Here is a 19520-nt window from a genome sequence, read left to right on the forward strand (position 1 = left end):
TTTTGTGTTCCAGTGCCTCCCTGTGATGATTACAAAGGCCTTTTTCAAGAAAGTGGATAAGAGCATTATGAGTTTTGTGTGGGCTGGGAAGACCCCAAGAGTGAAGAGGGGGTTCCTGCAGCGTAGTCGGGATAGGGGGGGACTGGCACTGCCGTGTTTAAGTGACTATTATTGGGCCGCCAACATATCAATGGTATGCAAGTGGATGGGGGAAGGGGAGGGAGCAGCGTGGAAAAGACTAGAGATGGCGTTCTGTAGGGGAACCAGCCTAAAAGCATTAGCGACGGCGCCTTTACCGTTCTCCCCGAAGAAATACACCACAAGTCCAGTGGTGGTGGCAACGCTGAAAATTTGGGGGCAGTGGAGACGGCATAAGGGAGTGACGGGTGCCTCGGTGAGGTCCCCGATAAGGAACAACCACAGGTTCGTCCCGGGGAAGATAGATGGGAGTTTTAAAGCTTGGCAGAGAGCAGGGATTGTGAAATTGAAGGATTTGTTCCTCGGCGGGACGTTTGCGAGTCTGGGAGCACTGACAGAAAAATATGGGTTGCCACCGGGGAATGCATTTCGCTATATGCAACTGAGGGCTTTTGCGAGGCAACAGGTGAGGGAATTTCCGCGGCTCCCGGCGCAAGAGATTCAGGACAGAGTGATTTCGGGGCCATGGGTGGGGGATGGTAGGGTGTCAGATATATACAGAGAAATGAGAGACGAGGGGGAGACGTCTCGATGGTGGAGGAGCTGTAGGGAAAATGGGAAGAGGAGCTAGGGGAAGAGATTGAGGAGGGGCTGTGGGCAGATGCCTTAAGTAGAGTAAACTCTTCGTCCTCATGCGCCAGGCTCAGCCTGATACAATTCAAGGTTCTACATAGGGCGCACATGACTGGACGCACATGACTGGAGCAAGGTTAAGTAGATTTTTTGGAGTGGAGGATAGGTGCGGGAGATGCGCGGGAAGCCCAGCGAACCACACCCACATGTTTTGGTCATGCCCGGTACTGCATGGGTTCTGGGTGGGGGTGGCGAATGTGCTTTCAAGGGTGGTGGGGGTCCGGGTCGAGCCAGGCTGGGGGTTGGCGATATTTGGGGTTGCGGACGAGCCGGGAGTGCAGGAGGCGTGAGAGGCTGATGTTTTAGCCTTTGCGTCCCTAGTAGCCCGGCGAAGGATATTACTTATGTGGAAAGAAGCTAAACCCCCGGGCGTGGAGGCCTGGATAAATGACATGGTGGGGTTTATAAAACTGGAGCGGATAAAATACGCACTAAGAGGTTCGGCTCAAGGGTTCACCAGGCGGTGGCAACCGTTCCTCGAGTATCTCGCAGAACGATAAGGGAAATGGGAAAGGTAGCAGCAGCAACTCAGGGGGGGGGGGGGGGAGGGGGGGGGGAAGGGGAGGGCCCATCCAGGCCCTCAGGGGTTTTGTACAGGTGTTTGTATATGAGTTATTTATATTGGTTTTTGTGACTTTATTATTTTGGATATTGGCTAGTTTTTATTTTTGTTGCTGGCAGTTGCCGTCTAGTTAATATATTATTTATTCTTTTAAAAAAAACAGTCATCATCATTATTTATATTGTTTTAAAGTTGCAAAAGGGGAAAATTTTGTACTGTCTTTGTTTGACCGAAAAATTTGAATAAAATATATATTTTTTTAAAAACCACGTGTCCATAATAGTAATCCCACACCTAGGGAACAAGCCGTGTGCTCGGAAAAGCAACAATAGCATTAAAGGGGGAGGTTGGTTGAACTTCATGATACATTTTAGGGTTCCGAAAACCTCGCCCCATAACAATTGGGGGCTTGAGGGGGATAAAAGTCTATCTATTGGATTGGCTTTTGTGAACTTAAAGACAGTGAAGGATTGTTGCTTTTCCGGTGTGGTATTTTAGTTTAAGTGTGTTGTGGACAATGGCTCTTTCAGAGGCTCCGAAGCATTTTGGGGTGGAGACTGTCACACGCAGTACCTTATGGACAGAGACTAAACGCAGACTGTTGGGTCTGGCAAAAACATTGCAGTTAACATTACCTGACAAAATGTGAAAAGATGAGGTAATTATGGCGGTGGTTAAGCATTTAAAGTTGCCTGAGATAGTTTGACTCATTGGAAATGGCAAAAATTCAGTTGCAAATTAAACAAATGGAACATGAGAAAGAATTAAAGCGGCTGGAATACAAGAGTGAGAGAGAGGAAAAAGAAAGAGAGAGAGAGGAAAAAGAAAAGGAGAGAGAAGAAAGGAGAAAAGAAAGAATAGCCCTAGCAGAACAAAAAGAAAAAGGGAGATACAGATCAGGGAAAAAGATAAAGAGAGGGAGTTTGAACTTCAGAAAATGGCCATGAAACATGACAGTCAGTTAAAATTGGCAGACGTAAAGGGAAATGTACAGTTGGAGGATAGTGAGAAAGAGCGTAATAGTAGAAGGCTTGGTGGGAATCTATTTAAATATGTCCAAGCATTGCTGAGGTTTGACGAGAAGGAAGTGGAAGCCTTTTTCATTTCATTTGAGAAGGTAGCTAAACAAATTAAATGGCCACAGGACATATGGGTATTACTGAGAGCTAGAGAAGTGTTTGCATCACTACCGGAGGAGGTATCTGGAACGTATGAGGAGGTGAAGAAATCCATCTTAAGTGCATATGAGCTAGTGCCTGAAGCTTACAGACAAAGGTTTAGAAATTTAAGGAAAGAATTTGGTCAAACATACATGGAGTTTGAAAGGCTCAAACAGAGTAATTCTGATAGGTGGATAAGGGCTTTGAAAATAGATCAAACGTATGAAGCTCTCGGAGAAATTATACTTTTGGAGGAGTTTAAAAATTCAATTCCTGATGTAGTGAGAACTCATGTGGAAGAACAGAGGGTTAAAACTGCGATGTTGACAGCAGAAATGGCAGACGATTATGAATTAGTTCATAAATCAAAGATTGGTTTCCAACATCAGTTTCAGCCGGTGAGGGATAGAAACTGGGGACATGAGAAATACTCAAGTGGTAAAGGTAAAGGTGATCTGATGGGAGACAATAAAGAGAGTGCACTTCAGATTAAAAAAGAAATCCAGGTTGGAAAAGAGATGAAAATTTTCAAATGTTTTCACTGTAATAAACTAGGCCATATGTAAAGTCACAGTGTTGGTGGTTGAAAAAAAGCACTGGGAAGGATGATGTGGTAAAACAGGATAAGACAGTGGGATTTGTTAGAGTGGTGAAGGAAAGCCCAAAGGAAGCGAAGGAGGTGCAAACGATTGTACAGCCTGTTCAAGAAGTAATTGTTAAGAAGGTGCCAGATGTCTTTAAAGAATTTACTTGTGTGGGTAAAGTTTACTCATGTGTATCAGGAGGAGCAGGTAAAGAAATCACAATTTTGAGAGATACAGGGGCTAGTCAATCTTTAATGGTAAGAGATGAGGAATTATGTAATTTGGGAAGAATGTTGCCAGAAAAGGTGGTGATATGTGGAATTCAGGGTGAGAGGAGTAGCGTTCCATTATATAAGGTAAGGTTGGAAAGTCCAGTGAAGAGTGAAGTGGTAGTAGGAGTAATAGAGAAACTATCTTGTCCAGGAATACAGTTTATCTTGGGTAATGATATAGCTGGATCGCAGATGGGAGTGATACCTACTGTGGTTGATAAGCCAGTGGAAAATCAGACAACTGAAGTGTTGAAGGTCGAATATCCTGGGATATTTCCGGATTATGGAGTAACAAGGTTGCAAAGTCACAGGTTAAGACAAGAGGAGAAATCAAAGAGTGAAGATGAAGTTGAAGTGCAATTATCAGAAACGATCAGATGGTTGAAAAAGAACAAGAACAGGTGGAGGATGAGGCGCATATTTTTAGCTCAGGAAAATTGGCGGAGTTACAACAGAAAGATGTAGAAATAAAACGGATATATCAGAAAGCATATACGGAAGAGGAATCTGAGAGTATACCAGAGTGTTCTTACCATAAAAGTGATGGCTTGATGAGAAAATGGAGACCTGTACATATGCAGGCGAATGAAAAGTGGGCAGAAGTTCATCAAGTAGTATTGCCGGTAGGGTATAGAAAGGGGGTGTTGTGAGTTGCACATGAGGTACCAGTGGGAGGTCATTTGGGAATAAGGAAAACTCAAGCTAAAATCCAGAAACATTTTTATTGGCCTGGACTACATAAAGATGTAGTTAAATTTTGTCAATCATGTCAAGTGATAGGAAAACCTCAAGCAGTGATAAAACCAGCGCCCTTAATACCCATTCCAGCATTTGAGGAACCTTTTACAAGGGTCCTAATCGATTGTGTAGGACCACTTCCTAAACAAAAAGTGGGAAGCAAAATCTTTTGACTATAATGGATGTGTCTACTAGGTTTCCAGAGGCCATTCCAGTACGTAATATTACAGCTAAAAGGATTGTGGAGGAGTTACTTAAATTCTTTACTAGATATGGACTACCCACAGAAATTCAATCGGATCAAGGATCAAATTTTACTTCAGTTATTCAAAGAAGTTATGGATAGCTTCGGAATAAAACTATTTAAATCAACTGCATACCATCCAGAATCGCAGGGAGCGTTAGAAAGGTGGCATCAGACATTAAAGACAATGTTGAGGGCGTATTGTCAAGTTTATCCAGAGGACTGGGATAAAGGAATTCCATTCGTATTGTTTGCAATTAGGGATGCACCTAATGAGTCTACCTTTGGAACTAATTTTTGGTCATGAGGTAAGAGGACCACTTAAACTGATTAAGAAAAAATTGGTGGGTGAGAAATCGGAAATTACGCTATTGGATTACGTGTCAAATTTTAGGGAACGATTAAATAGAGCTGGTGAATTGGCAAGACAACATTTGAAAGTTGCACAAAATGTGATGAAATGGGTAGCGGACAAGAAATCCAACGTTCGTAGTTTTGCCAGTGGGGATAAAGTTTTAGTGTTGTTACCAGTGGTAGGTGAGCCTTTATAAGCTAGGTTTTGTGAGCCGTATCAGATTGAAAGGAAATTGAGTGAGGTGAATTATGTGGTTTAAAAACCCAAGATAGAAGGAAGACTCACCGAGTGTCATGTGAATATGCTTCAAAGGTACTTTGAAAGGGAAGGAGAGAAAAAGGAGGTTTTAATGATTCTAACTCAAAGTGACAAACCAAATCCAGATGACTGTGAGTTTGACATACCTCAAATTAAATTGGAAAATGAGGATGTTCTCAAAAGTTGGGATGAATTGTTAAGGTACCTTCCAGAGGAAAAACTAACTGACCTGAAAGAGTCATTGATATCACATGGGCAAGTTTGTAGAGATAAATTGGGAAGTACTAAAATGGATATACATGATGTAGATGTGGGAAATGCTGTTCCGATCAAACAACATCCATATAGACTTAACCCGTTAAAATTGGCACAGGTTAACAAAGAGGTTGAGAGTATGCTTAAAAATGGCACAATTGAAGTGGGTTGCAACCAATGGAGCTCACCCATAGTGATGGTACCTAAACCAGACGGTACCCAACAGGTGTGTGTGGACTATCGAAAGATAAATGCAGTTACAAGAACGGACTCTTATCCTATCCCGCGTTTGAAGGATTGCATTGAGAAATTGGGACAATCTGCTTTTATGTACAACTTCCAGACATGGAAAGAACATTTAAAACATCGTATGGAGTTCTTCGATCGACTTCAGGCGGCAGGTTTGGTGATGAACCTAGCCGAAAGTGAATTTGGAGAAGCCCGAATCACTTTCCTTGCGGAGTTTCCGATACCTTCAAGACGAAGGGAAATAATGCAATCTCTTGGCATGAGTGAATTTGATCGACCCTTTGTGCAAAAGATTTGTAGCGTGGTTGCTCCACTGATGGACTTGCTAAAGAAACGTCAAAAATTTCAATGGACAGCGGACTTTCAACAGGCATTTGACTGACTGAAAGCTGTGGTAACCAATGTTCCTGTATTGGAGAATTGCAAGGGGCTCTGTGGTCAGATTTAACTAAAGTATCTGATTCTAAAGAGAAATGCCGAGGAGTAGAGGAATGGGTGGATAGTGCAGAGACTTTGTTCAAAGAGACTGTCAATCGAGAAGGATTTCGGTTGGAGGAAGAAGAACAAAGAAAAATGGACTATATTATTATGCCTATTTGTGTGTGTTGTTTTTTTTTTTAAACAAAAAAGTATTTTTACTGTGTGCATTTCTTAGTGGATGGTGCAAAAGTGAAAAAATGAAACCATCTTGAAGTTGATGGTTTATTTATTTTTTCTTGGGGGAGGTGTCATGTGAGGGTACCTTTAAGATATGGATGTTTAAGCAATGTATCTTTAAGAAATGCAGTGATGTGGAGCTTGGTTTTAGTTCAGCCATTTTGCAGTTTAGTTTCAGTTTGAAAAGAGCTTGGGTGTGTGTCTATGTTTGCAGTGAGCTGGATCTGCTGTGATCTCTGCCATGAAAGACTATCTCTGGATCATTTGGGTGATTTAAACTCAATAGTAAAGCCTTTAACCTGATGTGTTTCTGTTTAAAGGTGTTAAGTCTCATGGATGTTGAAAGGAATAACTGAAGGATTATTTAGTGTTGTAATATTTTCGGGGTTATCTTTGAAGTAAGGGGTGTTAAGAGGTCCAATGTTTATTTAAGAGGTTAAGTTGAGTTCATGGAATAAAAATTGTTTTGTGTTTAAAAACCCATGTGTCCATAATTGTAATCCCACTCCTAGGGAACAAGCCGTGTGCTCGGAAAAGCAACAATAGCATTAAAGGGGGAGGTTGGTTGAACTCCATGATACATTTTGGGGTTCTGAAAACACCTTGCCCCATAACAGGTGACTGAATTTTGGATACTATCAAATTATGGAGCTCAGAAGGTGGGAGACCAGCTAGGAGTGGTCGAGTCAAGAGGTAACAAGGCAGAGTGAGACAGAACCAAGAGTGAGTTTGGGAATTTGAATCTAGGTGGGAATTGAATTAAATCAGTAAGGCAGCTCCTTTTAAATTTCAGGAGTTTAAATTAATTTAAATTAAGCTAGAATTGTGCAGTGTAGGTTAACAAGGGCTGCCCCACCCACTCACATAACTGGTTGGCAGTTAAGTGTCAGTTACTTAAATCTACCTTGATCTAAAAGCAGGTGGGGGAGGGGAGTCAATTCAGGGCAGTTTAAAAAGAGCAACTTGTAAACTCTCTCCCAGTGAGTTCTCCCAGTGAGCCAGAGAAGACACAACCAGAGTGAGACAGAACCAAGAGTGAGTTTGGGAATTTGAATCTAGGTGGGAATTCAAAGCTGGGTGGGGAGGAAGTGCGTTTTAACCCTGGCAAGTGACTGGTAAGTAGTGTTTCTGTTTTCGTTTTCTTTTCATTGGTATATATATATATTTTTTTCTTCGTTGTTTATTGATTTATTTAATTTTTCAGGGGGAAATTGTAATTGTTGAAGTTAACCGAAGGTTTAACACGTGGCAGGAGATCGCAGACCGGTGACATGCTCCTCGTGTGCGATGTGGGAGCTCTGGGACGGGTCCACTGTCCCTGGCTCCTTCACGTGCAAGACGTGTGTCCAGTTGCAGCTCCTGTTAGACCGCTTGACGGCTCTGGAACTGCGGATGGACTCACTTTGGAGCATTTGCGATGCTGAGGACGTCGTGGATAGCATGTTTAGCGAGTTGGTCACACCGCAGGTGAAAGTTACTAAGGGAGATAGAAAATTGGTGACCTAAAGACAGAGCAAGAGTAGGAAGGCAGTGCAGGGATCCCCTGCGGTCATCTCCCTGCAAAACAGATATACCGCTTTGGATACTGTTGAGGGAGATGGCTCACCAGGGGAAGGCAGCAGCAGCCAGGTTCATGGCACCGTGGCTGGCTCTGCTGCGCAGCTGGGCAGGAAGGAGAATGGCAGGGCTATAGTGATAGGGGACTCAATTGTAAGGGGAATAGACAGGCGGTTCTGCGGACGCAATAGAGACTCCAGGATGGTATGTTGCCTCCCTGGTGCAAGGATCAAGGATGTCTCAGAGCGGCTGCAGGACATTCTTTGGGGGGTGGGGGGATGTGAACAGCCAGCTGTCGTGGTGCACATAGGCACCAACGATATAGGTAAAAAACAGGACGAGGTCCTACAAGCTGAATTTAGGGAGTTAGGAGTTAAACTAAAAAGTAGAACCTCAAAGGTAGTAATCTCAGGATTGTTACCAGTGCCACGAGCTAGTCAGATTAGGAATGTCAGGATAGAGAGGTTGAACGCGTGGCTCGAGAGATGGTGCAAGAGGGAGGGATTCAAATTCCTTGGACATTGGAACCGGTTCTGGGGGAGGTGGGACCAGTACAAACCGGACGGTCTGCACCTGGGCAGGACTGGAACCGATGTCCTTGGGGGGGGGGGGGGTTCCTAGAGCTGTTGGGGAGAGTTTAAACTAATGTGGCAGGGGGATGGGAACCGATGCAGGAAGTTGGAAGGTAGTAAAACAGGGACAGAAACAAAAGGCAGTAAGGGGGAAAGTTAAGGCAGAGAAGCCATAGTCAAAAATCAAAAAGGGCGACAGTACAAGGTACAGTGACTGAGGGGAGCTCAGTGAATACGACCAGGAATACTAAAAGGAATAAAACGGGAAGTGAAAACATTAATGGTAAGCGACACGGCAGGTTGTTACATGAAGATATGGGTTCAATGACAAGGAAAATTAGGAGAAAGGTTAAGAGGAAATATAACTTAGGAGAGGTTACTGATCGAGGTGTTAAGATTCAGAACAGAGGTAAAAAAGCCAACATAAGTGTACTTTACCTGAATGCTCGTAGTATTCGGAATAAGGTAAATGAGTTGATGGCGCAAATCATCGTGAATGACTATGATTTAGTGGCCATTACTGAAACATGGTTAAAGGATGGTCACGACTGGGAGTGAAATATCCGAGGGGATCAAACTATTCGGAAGGACAGAGTGGATGGTAAGGGAGGTGGTGTAGCTCTGTTATTTAAGGATGACATCCAGGCAACAGTAAGGAATGACATCGGTGCTATGGAGGATAAGGTTGAATCCATTTGGGTGGAAATCAGGAATAGTAAGGCGAAAAAGTCACTGATAGGAGTAATCTATAGGCCACCAAATAGTAACATTATGGTGGGGCAGGCAATAAACAAAGAAATAACTGATGCATGTAGAAATGGTACAGCAGTTATCATGGGGGATTTTAATCTACATGTCGATTGGTTTAACCAGGTCGGGCAAGGCAGCCTTGAGGAGGAGTTTATAGAATGTATCCGCGATAGTTTCCTAGAACAATATGTAATGGAACCTACGAGGGAACAAGCGGTCCTAGATCTGGTCCTGTGTAATGAGACACGATTGATTCAGGATCTCATAGTTAGGGGTCCTCTCGGAAGGAGCAATCACAATATGGTGGAATTTAAAATACAGATGGAGGGTAAGAAGGTAAAATCAAGCACTAGTGTTTTGTGCTTAAACAAAGGAGATTACAATGGGATGAGAGAAGAACTAGCTACGGTAGACTGGGAGCAAGGACCTCATGGTGAAACAGTTGAGGAACAGTGGAGAACCTTCCAAGTGATTTTTCACAGTGCTCAGCAAAGGTTTATACCAACAAAAAGGAAGGACGGTAAAAAGAGGGAAAATCGACCGTGGATATCTAAGGAAATAAGGGAGAGTATCAAATTGAAGGAAAAAACATACAAAGTAGCAAAGATCAGTGGGAGACTAGCGGACTGGGAAATCTTTAGGGGGCAACAGAAAGCTACTAAAAAATCTATAAAGAAGAGTAAAATAGATTATGAGAGTAAACTTGCTCAGAATATAAAAACAGATAGTAAAAGTTTCTACAAATATATAAGACAAAAAAGAGTGGCTAAGGTAAATATTGGTCCTTTAGAGGATGAAAAGGGAGATTTAATAATGGGAGATGAGGAAATGGCTGAGGAACTGAACAGGGTTTTTGGGTCGGTCTTCACAGTGGAAGACACAAATAACATGCCAGTGACTGATGGAAATGAGGCTATGACAGGTGAAGACCTTGAGAGGATTGTTATCACCAAGGAGGTAGTGATGGGCAAGCTAATGGGGCTAAAGGTAGACAAGTCTCCTGGACCTGATGGAATGCATCCCAGAGTGCTAAAAGAGATGGCTAGGGAAATTGCAAATGCACTAGTGATAATTTACCAAAATTCACTCGACTCTGGGGTGGTCCCGGCGGATTGGAAATTAGCAAACGTAACACCACTGTTTAAAAAAGGAGGCAGGCAGAAAGCGGGTAATTATAGGCCAGTGAGCTTAACTTCGGTAGTAGTGAAGATGCTGGAATCTATCATCAAGGAAGAAATAGCGAGGCATCTGGATGGAAATTGTCCCATTGGGCAGACTCAGCATGAGTTCATAAAGGGCAGGTGGTGCCTAACTAATTTAGTGGAATTTTTTGAGGACATTAACAGTGCGGTAGATAACGGGGAGCCAATGGATGTGGTATATCTGGATTTCCAGAAAGCCTTTGACAAGGTGCCACATAAAAGTTTGCTGCATAAGATAAAGATGCATGGCATTAAGGGGAAAGTAGTAGCATGGATAGAGGATTGGTCAATTAATAGAAAGCAAAGAGTGGGGATTAATGGGTGTTTCTCTGGTTGGCAATCAGTAGCTAGTGGTGTCCCTCAGGGATCAGTGTTGGGCCCACAACTGTTCACAATTTACATAGATGATTTGGAGTTGGGGACCAAGGGCAATGTGTCCAAGTTTGCAGACGACACTAAGATAAGTGGTAAAGCAAAAAGTGCAGAGGATACTGGAAGTCTGCAGAGGGATTTGGATAGGCTAAGTGAATGGGCCAGGGTCTGGCAGATGGAATACAATGTTGACAAATGTGAGGTTATCCATTCTGGTAGGAATAACAGCAAAAGGGATTATTATTTAAATGATAAAATATTAAAACATGCTGCTGTGCAGAGAGACCTGGGTGTGCTAGTGCATGAGTCGCAAAAAGTTGGTTTACAGGTGCAACAGGTGATTAAGAAGGCAAATGAAATTTTGTCCTTCACTGCTAGAGGGATGGAGTTTAAGACTAGGGAGGTTATGCTGCAATTGTATAAGGTGTTAGTGAGGCCACACCTGGAGTATTGTGTTCAGTTTTAGTCTCCTTACTTGAGAAAGGACGTACTGGCACTGGAGGGTGTGCAGAGGAGATTCACTAGGTTAATCCAGAGCTGAAGGGGTTGGATTACGAGGAGAGGTCGAGTAGACTGGGACTGTATTCGTTGGAATTTGGAAGGATGAGGGGGATCTTATAGAAACATATAAGATTATGAAGGGAATAGATAGGATAGATGCGGGCAGGTTGTTTCCACTGGCGGGTGAAAGCAGAACTAGGGGGCATAGCCTCAAAATAAGGGGAAGTAAATTTAGGACTGAGTCTGGGAGGAACTTCTTCACCCAAAGGGTTGTGAATCTATGGAATTCCTTGCCCAGTGAAGCAGTAGAAGCTCCTTCATTAAATGTTTTTAAGATAAAGATATATAGTTTTTTGAAGAATAAAGGGATTAAGGGTTATGGTGTTTGGGCCGGAAAGTGGAGCTGAGTCCACAAAAGATCAGCCATGATCTCATTGAATGGTGGAGCAGGCTCGAGGGGCCAGATGGCCGACTCCTGCTCCTAGTTCTTATGTTCTTATTGAGGGTTATAACAAAGATTGTCATAAAGCAAACAGTTGCTTTTTCAAGTTGATTGCTGGGACAAGATAAAAACAAGATACATAAATACAAAACCTTTCTTTTTCTTCTTCTTTTTCTTTATGTCTCCTTGTCTGGAAAACGAAAAAAAAAAAAAATTGCATCAAAATAGTGCACCTAAAACAGAATGGATTAAGTTTCTTAGTTTTTCATGTTTCCAGTTAAAGGTGCAGAAATGGAAATGCATTACCCTGGGAATTTCAAAAGAAATTAGGTTCCCATAGATAATACAACACTTAACAACATTCTTAAAATGTGAAATCAATCAAACTCAGATGTGAATAGAACAACCATCACCTGATATTCATAGATAGAGTTTCCTGCAACAGGTTAACTGTAAGAATCAATCTTGATATCCATTGTTTCCAGTCGTAGTCACAATTGAAAGCTGCTGCAGCTGGAATTTTCCGTCCTTTAATTAACGGTTAACGACTGGCGACAAAGCTACTTTGAAATACACACCATGGAGTCATTCACGTGATATAAACTAAGCAATGTCTGGACACAGGCGATAGGCCACAAGTTCAGCATCAGTACAAAACCATACCACACTGTGCATGATGCACATTCCCAAGTTCAACATTGGTACAAAAGTTCAAGCTAACTCTAAATTAATGCAAGATTGACTAATTCATCCAGTGTTAACACTGCAGTCTCAGTGCCAGGGACCCGGGTTAACACTGCTGTCTCACAGCGCGAGAGACCCGGGTTAACACTGCTCTCTCACAGTGCTAGGGACCCGGGATAACACTGCTGTCTCACAGTGCCAGGGACCCGGGTTAACACTGCTGCCTCACAGAGCCAGGGACCCGGGTTAACACTGCTGCCTCACAGAGCCAGGGACCCGGGTTAACTCTGCTGTTTCACAGTGCCAGGGACCCGGGTTAACACTGCTGTCTCACAGTGCCAGGGACCTGGGTTAACTCTGCTGTCTCACAGTGCCAGGGACCCGGGTTAACACTGCTATCTTACAGTGCCAGGGACACGGGTTAACACTACTGTCTCACAGTGCCAGGGACCCGGGTTAGCAGTGCTGTCTCACAGCGCCAGGGACCCGGGTTAACACTGCAGTCTCACAGCGCCAGGGATCCGGGTTAACACTGCTGTCTCACAGTGCCAGAGACCCGGGTTGACACTGCTGTCTCACAGTGCCAGGGACCCGGGTTAACACTGCTGTCTCACAGTGCCAGTGACCCGGGTTAACTCTGCTGTCTTAAAGTGCCAGGGACCCGGGTTAACACTGCTGTCTTACAGTACCAGGGACACGGGTTAACACTACTGTCTCACAGTGCCAGGGATCCAGGGTTAACACTGCCGTCTCACAGCGCCAGAGACCCGGGTTAACACTGCTGTCTCACAGCGCCAGGCACCCGGGTTAACACTGCTGTCTCACAGTGCCAGGGACCCGGGTTAACACTGCTGCATCACAGTGCCAGGGACCCTGGTTAACACTGCTGTCTCACAGTGCCAGGGACCCGGGTTAACACTGCTGTCTCACAGAGCCAGGGACCCGGGTTAGCTCTGCTGTCTCACAGCGCCAGGGACCCGGGTTAACACTGCTTCCTCACAGAGCCAGGCACCCGGGTTAACATTGCTGTCTCACAGTGCCAGGGACCCGGGTTAGCAGTGCTGTCTCACAGCGCCAGGCACCTGGGTTAACACTGCTGTCTCACAGCGCCAGGGATCAGAGTTAACACTGCAGTCTCACAGTGCCAGGGACCTGGGTTAACACTGCTGCCTCAATGCCAGGGACCCGGGTTAACACTGCTGTCTCACAGCGCCAGAGACTAGGGTTAACACTGCTGTCTCACAGCGCCAGAGACCCGGGATAGCAGTGCTGTCTCACAGCACCAGGGACCCGGGTTAACACTGCTGTTTCACACCGCCAGGCACCTGGGTTAACACTGCTTCCTCACAGAGCCAGGCACCCGGGTTAACACTGCTGTCTCACAGTGCCAGAGACCCTTGGTTAACAGTGCTGTCTCACAGCACCAGGGATCCAGGTTAACACTGCTGTCTCACAGTGCCAGGGACCCGGGTTAGCACTGCTGTCTCACAGCGCCAGGGATCCAGGTTAACACTGCAGTCTCACAGTGCCAGGGACCCGGGTTAGCAGTGCTGTCTCATAGCGCCAGGAATCCAGGTTAACACTGCTGTCTCACAGTGCCAGGCATCCGGGTTAACACTGCTGTCTCACAGTGCCAGGGACCCGGGTTAGCAGTGCTGTCTCACAGCGCCAGGGATCCAGGTTAACACTGCAGTCTCACAGCTCCAGGGACCCGAATTAACACTGCTATCTCACACCGCCAGGCACCTGGGTTAACACTGCTGTCACACAGTGCCAGGGACCCGGGTTAACACTGCTGTCTCACAGCGCCAGGGACCCGGGTTAACACTGCTGTCTCACAGCGCCAGGGACCCGGGTTAACACTGCTGTCTCACAGCTCCAGAGACCCGGGTTAACACTGCTGTCTCACAGCGCCAGAGACCCGGGTTAACACTGCTGTCTCGCAGCGCCAGGCAACCGGGTTAACACTGCTGTCTCACAGTGCCAGGGACCCGGGTTAACACTGCTGTCTCACAGTGCCATGGACCCGGGTTAACACTGCTGTCTCAGCGCCAGGGTCCCGGGTTAATACTGCTGTCTCACAGAGCAGGCACCCGGGATAACACTGCTGTCTCAGTGCCAGGGACCCGGGTTAACACTGCTGTCTCACTGCGCCAGGGACCCGGGTTAACACTGCTGCCTCAGTGCCAGGGACCCGTGTTAACACTGCTGTCTCTCAGCGCCAGGGATCCGGGTTAACACTGCTGCCTCACAGCGCCAGAGACCCGGGTTAACACTGCTGCCTCACAGCGCCAGAGACCCGGGTTAACACTGCTGTCTCACAGTGCCAGGCACCCGGGTTAACACTGCTGTCGCACAGTGCAAGGGACCCGGGTGAGCTCTGCTGTCTCACAGCGCCAGGGACCCGGGTTAGCTCTGCTGTCTCACAGCGCCAGTGACCCGGGTTAACACTGCTTCCTCACAGAGCCAGGCACCCGGGTTAACACTGCTGTCTCACAGTACCAGGGACCCGGGTTAGCAGTGCTGTCTCACAGCGCCAGGGATCCAGGTTAACACTGCAGTCTCACAGTGCCAGGGACCCGGGTTAGCAGTGCTGTCTCACAGCGCCAGGGATCCAGGTTAACACAGCTGTCTCACAGCTCCAGGGACCCGCGTTAACACTGCTGTCTCACAGTGCCAGGGCCCCGGGTTAACACTGCTGTCTCTGTGCCAGGGACACGGGTTAACACTGCTGTCTCACAGTGCCAGGGACCCGGGTTAACACTGCTGTCTCACAGTGCCAGGGACCCGTGTTAACACTGCTGTCTCACAGCGCCAGGGACCCGGGTTAAAACTGCTGCCTCACAGCGCCAGGCACCCGGGTTAACACTGCTGTCTCACAGCGCCAGGGACCCGGGTGAACACTGCTGTCTCACAGCGCCAGGGACCCGGGTTAACACTGCTGTCTCGCAGTGCCAGGGACCTGGGATAACACTGCTGTCTCACAGAGCAGGCACCCGGGTTAACACTGCTGTCCCACAGTGCCAAGGAGCTGGGATAACACTGCTGTCTCACAGTGCCAGGGACCCGGGTTAACACTGCTGTCTCACAGCGCCAGGGACCCGGGTTAACAGTGCTGTCTCACAGCGCCAGGGACCCGGGGTAACACTGCTGTCTCAGTGCCAGAGACCCGGGTTAACACTACTGCATCACAGGGCCAGGGACCCGGGTTAACACTGCTGTCTCACAGTGCCAGAGACCCGGGTTAACACTGCTGCATCACAGAGCCAGGGACCCGGGTTAACACTGGTGTCTCGCAGTGCCAGGGACCCGGGTTAGCAGTGCTGTCTCGCAACGCCAGGAATCCAGGTTAACACTGCTGTGTCACAGTGCCAGGGACCCGTGTTAACACTGCTGTCTCACAGCGCCAGGGACCCGGGTTAAAACTGCTGCCTCACAGCGCCAGGCACCCGGGTTAACACTGCTGCATCACAGTGACAGGGATCTGGGTTAACACTGCTGTCTCGCAGTGCCAGGGATCCGGGTTAACACTGCTGTCTCACAGCGCCAGGGACCCGGGTTAACACTGCTGCATCACAGAGCCAGGGACCAGGGTTAACACTGCTGTCTCACAACGCCAGGGACCCGGGTTAGCACTGCTGTCTCACAGTGCCAGGGACCCGGGTTAACACTGCTGTCTCACAGTGCCAGAGATCCGGGTTAACACTGCAGCATCACAGAGCCAGGGACCCGGGTTAACACTGCTGTCTCACAGCGCCAGGGACCCAGGTTAGCAGTGCAGTCTCACAGCGCCAGGAATCCAGGTTAACACTGCTGTGTCACAGTGCCAGGCACCCGGGTTAACACTGCTGTCTCACAGTGCCAGGGACCCGGGTTAGCAGTGCTGTCTCACAGCGCCAGAGACTAGGGTTAACACTGCTGTCTCACAGCGCCAGGGATCCGGGTTAACACTGCTGTCTCACAGCGCCAGGGTCCCGGGTTAACACTGCTATCTCACAGCGGCAGGGACCCGGGTTAACACTGCTGTCACACAGTGCCAGGGTCCCGGGTTAACACTGCTTTGTTTACGTTAATGATGGAAAGGGATAAGTATACACCGCAGGGCAATAGTTATAGCTGGGGGAAGGGCAATTATGATGCCATTAGACGTGACTTGGGGGGGATAAGGTGGAGAAGTAGGCTGCAAGTGTTGGGCACACTGGATAAGTGGGGCTTGTTCAAGGATCAGCTACTGCGTGTTCTTGATAAGTATGTACCGGTCAGACAGGGAGGAAGGCGTCGAGCGAGGGAACCGTGGTTTACCAAGGAAGTGGAATCTCTTGTTAAGAGGAAGAAGGAGGCCTATGTGAAGATGAGGTGTGAAGTTTCGGTTGGGGCGATGGATAGTTACAAGGTAGCGAGGAAGGATCTAAAGAGAGAGCTAAGACGAGCAAGGAGGGGACATGAGAAGTATTTGGCAGGAAGGATCAAGGAAAACCCAAAAGCTTTCTATAGGTATGTCAGGAATAAGCGAATGACGAGGGACAGAGTAGGACCAGTCAAGGACAGGGATGGGAAGTTGTGTGTAGACTCTGAAGAGATAGGCGAGATACTAAATGAATATTTTTCGTCAGTATTCACTCAGGAAAAAGATAATGTTGTGGAGGAGAATGCTGAGCCCCAGGCTAATAGAATAGATGGCATTGAGGTACGTAGGGAAGAGGTGTTGGCAATTCTGGACAGGCTGAAAATAGATAAGTCCCCGGGACCTGATGGGATTTATCCTAGGATTCTATGGGAGGCCAGGGAAGAGATTGCTGGACCTTTGGCTTTGATTTTTATGTCATCATTGGCTACAGGAATAGTGCCAGAGGACTGGAGGACAGCAAATGTGGTCCCTTTGTTCAAAAAGGGGAGCAGAGACAACCCCGGCAACTATAGACCGGTGAGCCTCACGTCTGTAGTGGGTAAAGTCTTGGAGGGGATTATAAGAGACAAGATTTATAATCATCTAGATAGGAATAATATGATCAGGGATAGTCAGCATGGCTTTGTGAAGGGTAGGTCATGCCTCACAAACCTTATTGAGTTCTTTGAGAAGGTGACTGAACAGGTAGACGAGGGTAGAGCAGTTGATGTGGTGTATATGGATTTCAGCAAAGCGTTTGATAAGGTTCCCCACGGTAGGCTATTGCAAAAAATACGGAGGCTGGGGATTGAGGGTGATTTAGAGATGTGGATCAGAAATTGGCTAGCTGAAAGAAGACAGAGGGTGGTGGTTGATGGGAAATGTTCAAAATGGAGTACAGTCACAAGTGGAGTACCACAAGGATCTGTTCTGGGGCCGTTGCTGTTTGTCATTTTTATCAATGACCTAGAGGAAGGCGCAGAAGGGTGGGTGAGTAAATTTGCAGACGATACTAAAGTCGGTGGTGTTGTCGATAGTGTGGAAGGAAGTAGCAGGTTACAGAGGGATATAGATAAGCTACAGAGCTGGGCTGAGAGGTGGCAAATGGAGTTTAATGTAGAGAAGTGTGAGGTGATTCACTTTGGAAGGAATAACAGGAATGCGGAATATTTGGCTAATGGTAAAGTTCTTGAAAGTGTGGATGAGCAGAGGGATCTAGGTGTCCATGGACATAGATCCCTGAAAGTTGCCACCCAGGTTGATAAGGTTGTGAAGAAGGCCTATGGAGTGTTGGCCTTTATCGGTAGAGGGATTGAGTTCCGGAGTCGGGAGGTCATGTTGCAGCTGTACAGAACTCTGGTACGGCCGCATTTGGAGTATTGCGTACAGTTCTGGTCACCGCATTATAGGAAGGACGTGGAGGCTTTGGAGCGGGTGCAGAGGAGATTTACCAGGATGTTGCCTGGTATGGAGGGAAAATCTTATGAGGAAAGGCTGATGGACTTGAGGTTGTTTTCGTTGGAGAGAAGAAGGTTAAGAGGAGACTTAATAGAGGCATACAAAATGATCAGGGGGTTGGATAGGGTGGACAGTGAGAGCCTTCTCCCGCGGATGGATATGGCTGGCACGAGGGGACATAACTTTAAACTGAGGGGTAATAGATATAGGACAGAGGTCAGAGGTAGGTTCTTTACGCAAAGAGTAGTGAGGCCGTGGAATGCCCTATCTGCTACAGTAGTGAACTCGCCAACATTGAGGGCATTTAAAAGTTTATTGGATAAACATATGGATGATAATGGCATAGTGTAGGTTAGATGGCTTTTGTTTTGGTGCAACATCGTGGGCCGAAGGGCCTGTACTGCGCTGTATTGTTCAATGTTCTATGCTGTCTCAGCGCCAGGGACCCGGGTTAATCGTGCTGTCTCACAGAGCACGCACCCAGGATAACACTGCTGTCTCACAGTGCCAGGGACCCGGGTTAACACTGCTGTCTCACTGCGCCAGGGACCCGGGTTAACACTGCTGCCTCAGTGCCAGGGACCCGGGTTAACACTGCTGTCTCACAGCGCCAGGGATCCGGGTTAACACTGCTGCCTCACAGCGCCAGAGACCCGGGTTAACACTGCTGTCTCACAGTGCCAGGCACCCGGGTCAACGCTGCTGTCGCACAGTGCAAGGGACCCGGGTGAGCTCTGCTGTCTCACAGCGCCAGGGATCCGGGTTAGCTCTGCTGTCTCACAGCGCCAGAGACCCGGGTTAACACTGCTTCCTCACAGAGCCAGGCACCCGGGTTAACACTGCTGTCTCACAGTGCCAGGGACCCGGGTTAGCAGTGCTGTCTCACAGCGCCAGGGATCCAGGTTAACACTGCAGTCTCACTGTGCCAGGGACCCGGGTTAGCAGTGCTGTCTCACAGCGCCAGGGATCCAGGTTAACACAGCTGTCTCACAGCTCCAGGGACCCGCGTTAACACTGCTGTCTCACAGTGCCAGAGCCCCGGGTTAACACTGCTGTCTCACAGTGCCAGGGACACGGGTTAACACTGCTGTCTCACAGTGCCAGGGACCCGGGTTAACACTGCTGTCTCACAGAGCAGGCACCCGGGTTAACACTGCTGTCTCACAGTGCCAAGGACCTGGGATAACACTGCTGTCTCACAGTGCCAGGGACCCGGGTTAACACTGCTGCCTCACAGTGCCAGGGACCCGGGTTAGCAGTGCTGTCTCACAGTGCCAGGGACCCGGGTTAACACTGCTGTCTCACAGCGCCAGGGACCTGGGTTAACAGTGCTGTCTCACAGCGCCAGGGACCCGGCGTAACACTGCTGTCTGAGTGCCAGAGACCCGGGTTAACACTACTGCATCACAGAGCCAGGGACCCGGGTTAAC

At 47.4% G+C, this 19520-nt stretch overlaps 1 protein-coding gene across 2 annotated transcripts in view; it reads right to left on the minus strand.

Moving 5' to 3' along the window:
• Positions 1–19520, minus strand: part of srp72 (signal recognition particle 72) — a 171053-nt gene that overhangs the window by 13941 nt on the left and 137592 nt on the right. For both annotated transcript variants that reach the window (XM_072495169.1, XM_072495170.1), the window contains exon 17: positions 11714–11751. In XM_072495169.1, the coding sequence (XP_072351270.1) occupies positions 11714–11751 (38 nt within the window). The remainder of the gene's footprint in view (positions 1–11713; positions 11752–19520) is intronic.

Source organism: Scyliorhinus torazame, chromosome 3, assembly GCF_047496885.1.
Source record: "Scyliorhinus torazame isolate Kashiwa2021f chromosome 3, sScyTor2.1, whole genome shotgun sequence".
Lineage (NCBI taxonomy): Eukaryota > Metazoa > Chordata > Chondrichthyes > Carcharhiniformes > Scyliorhinidae > Scyliorhinus > Scyliorhinus torazame.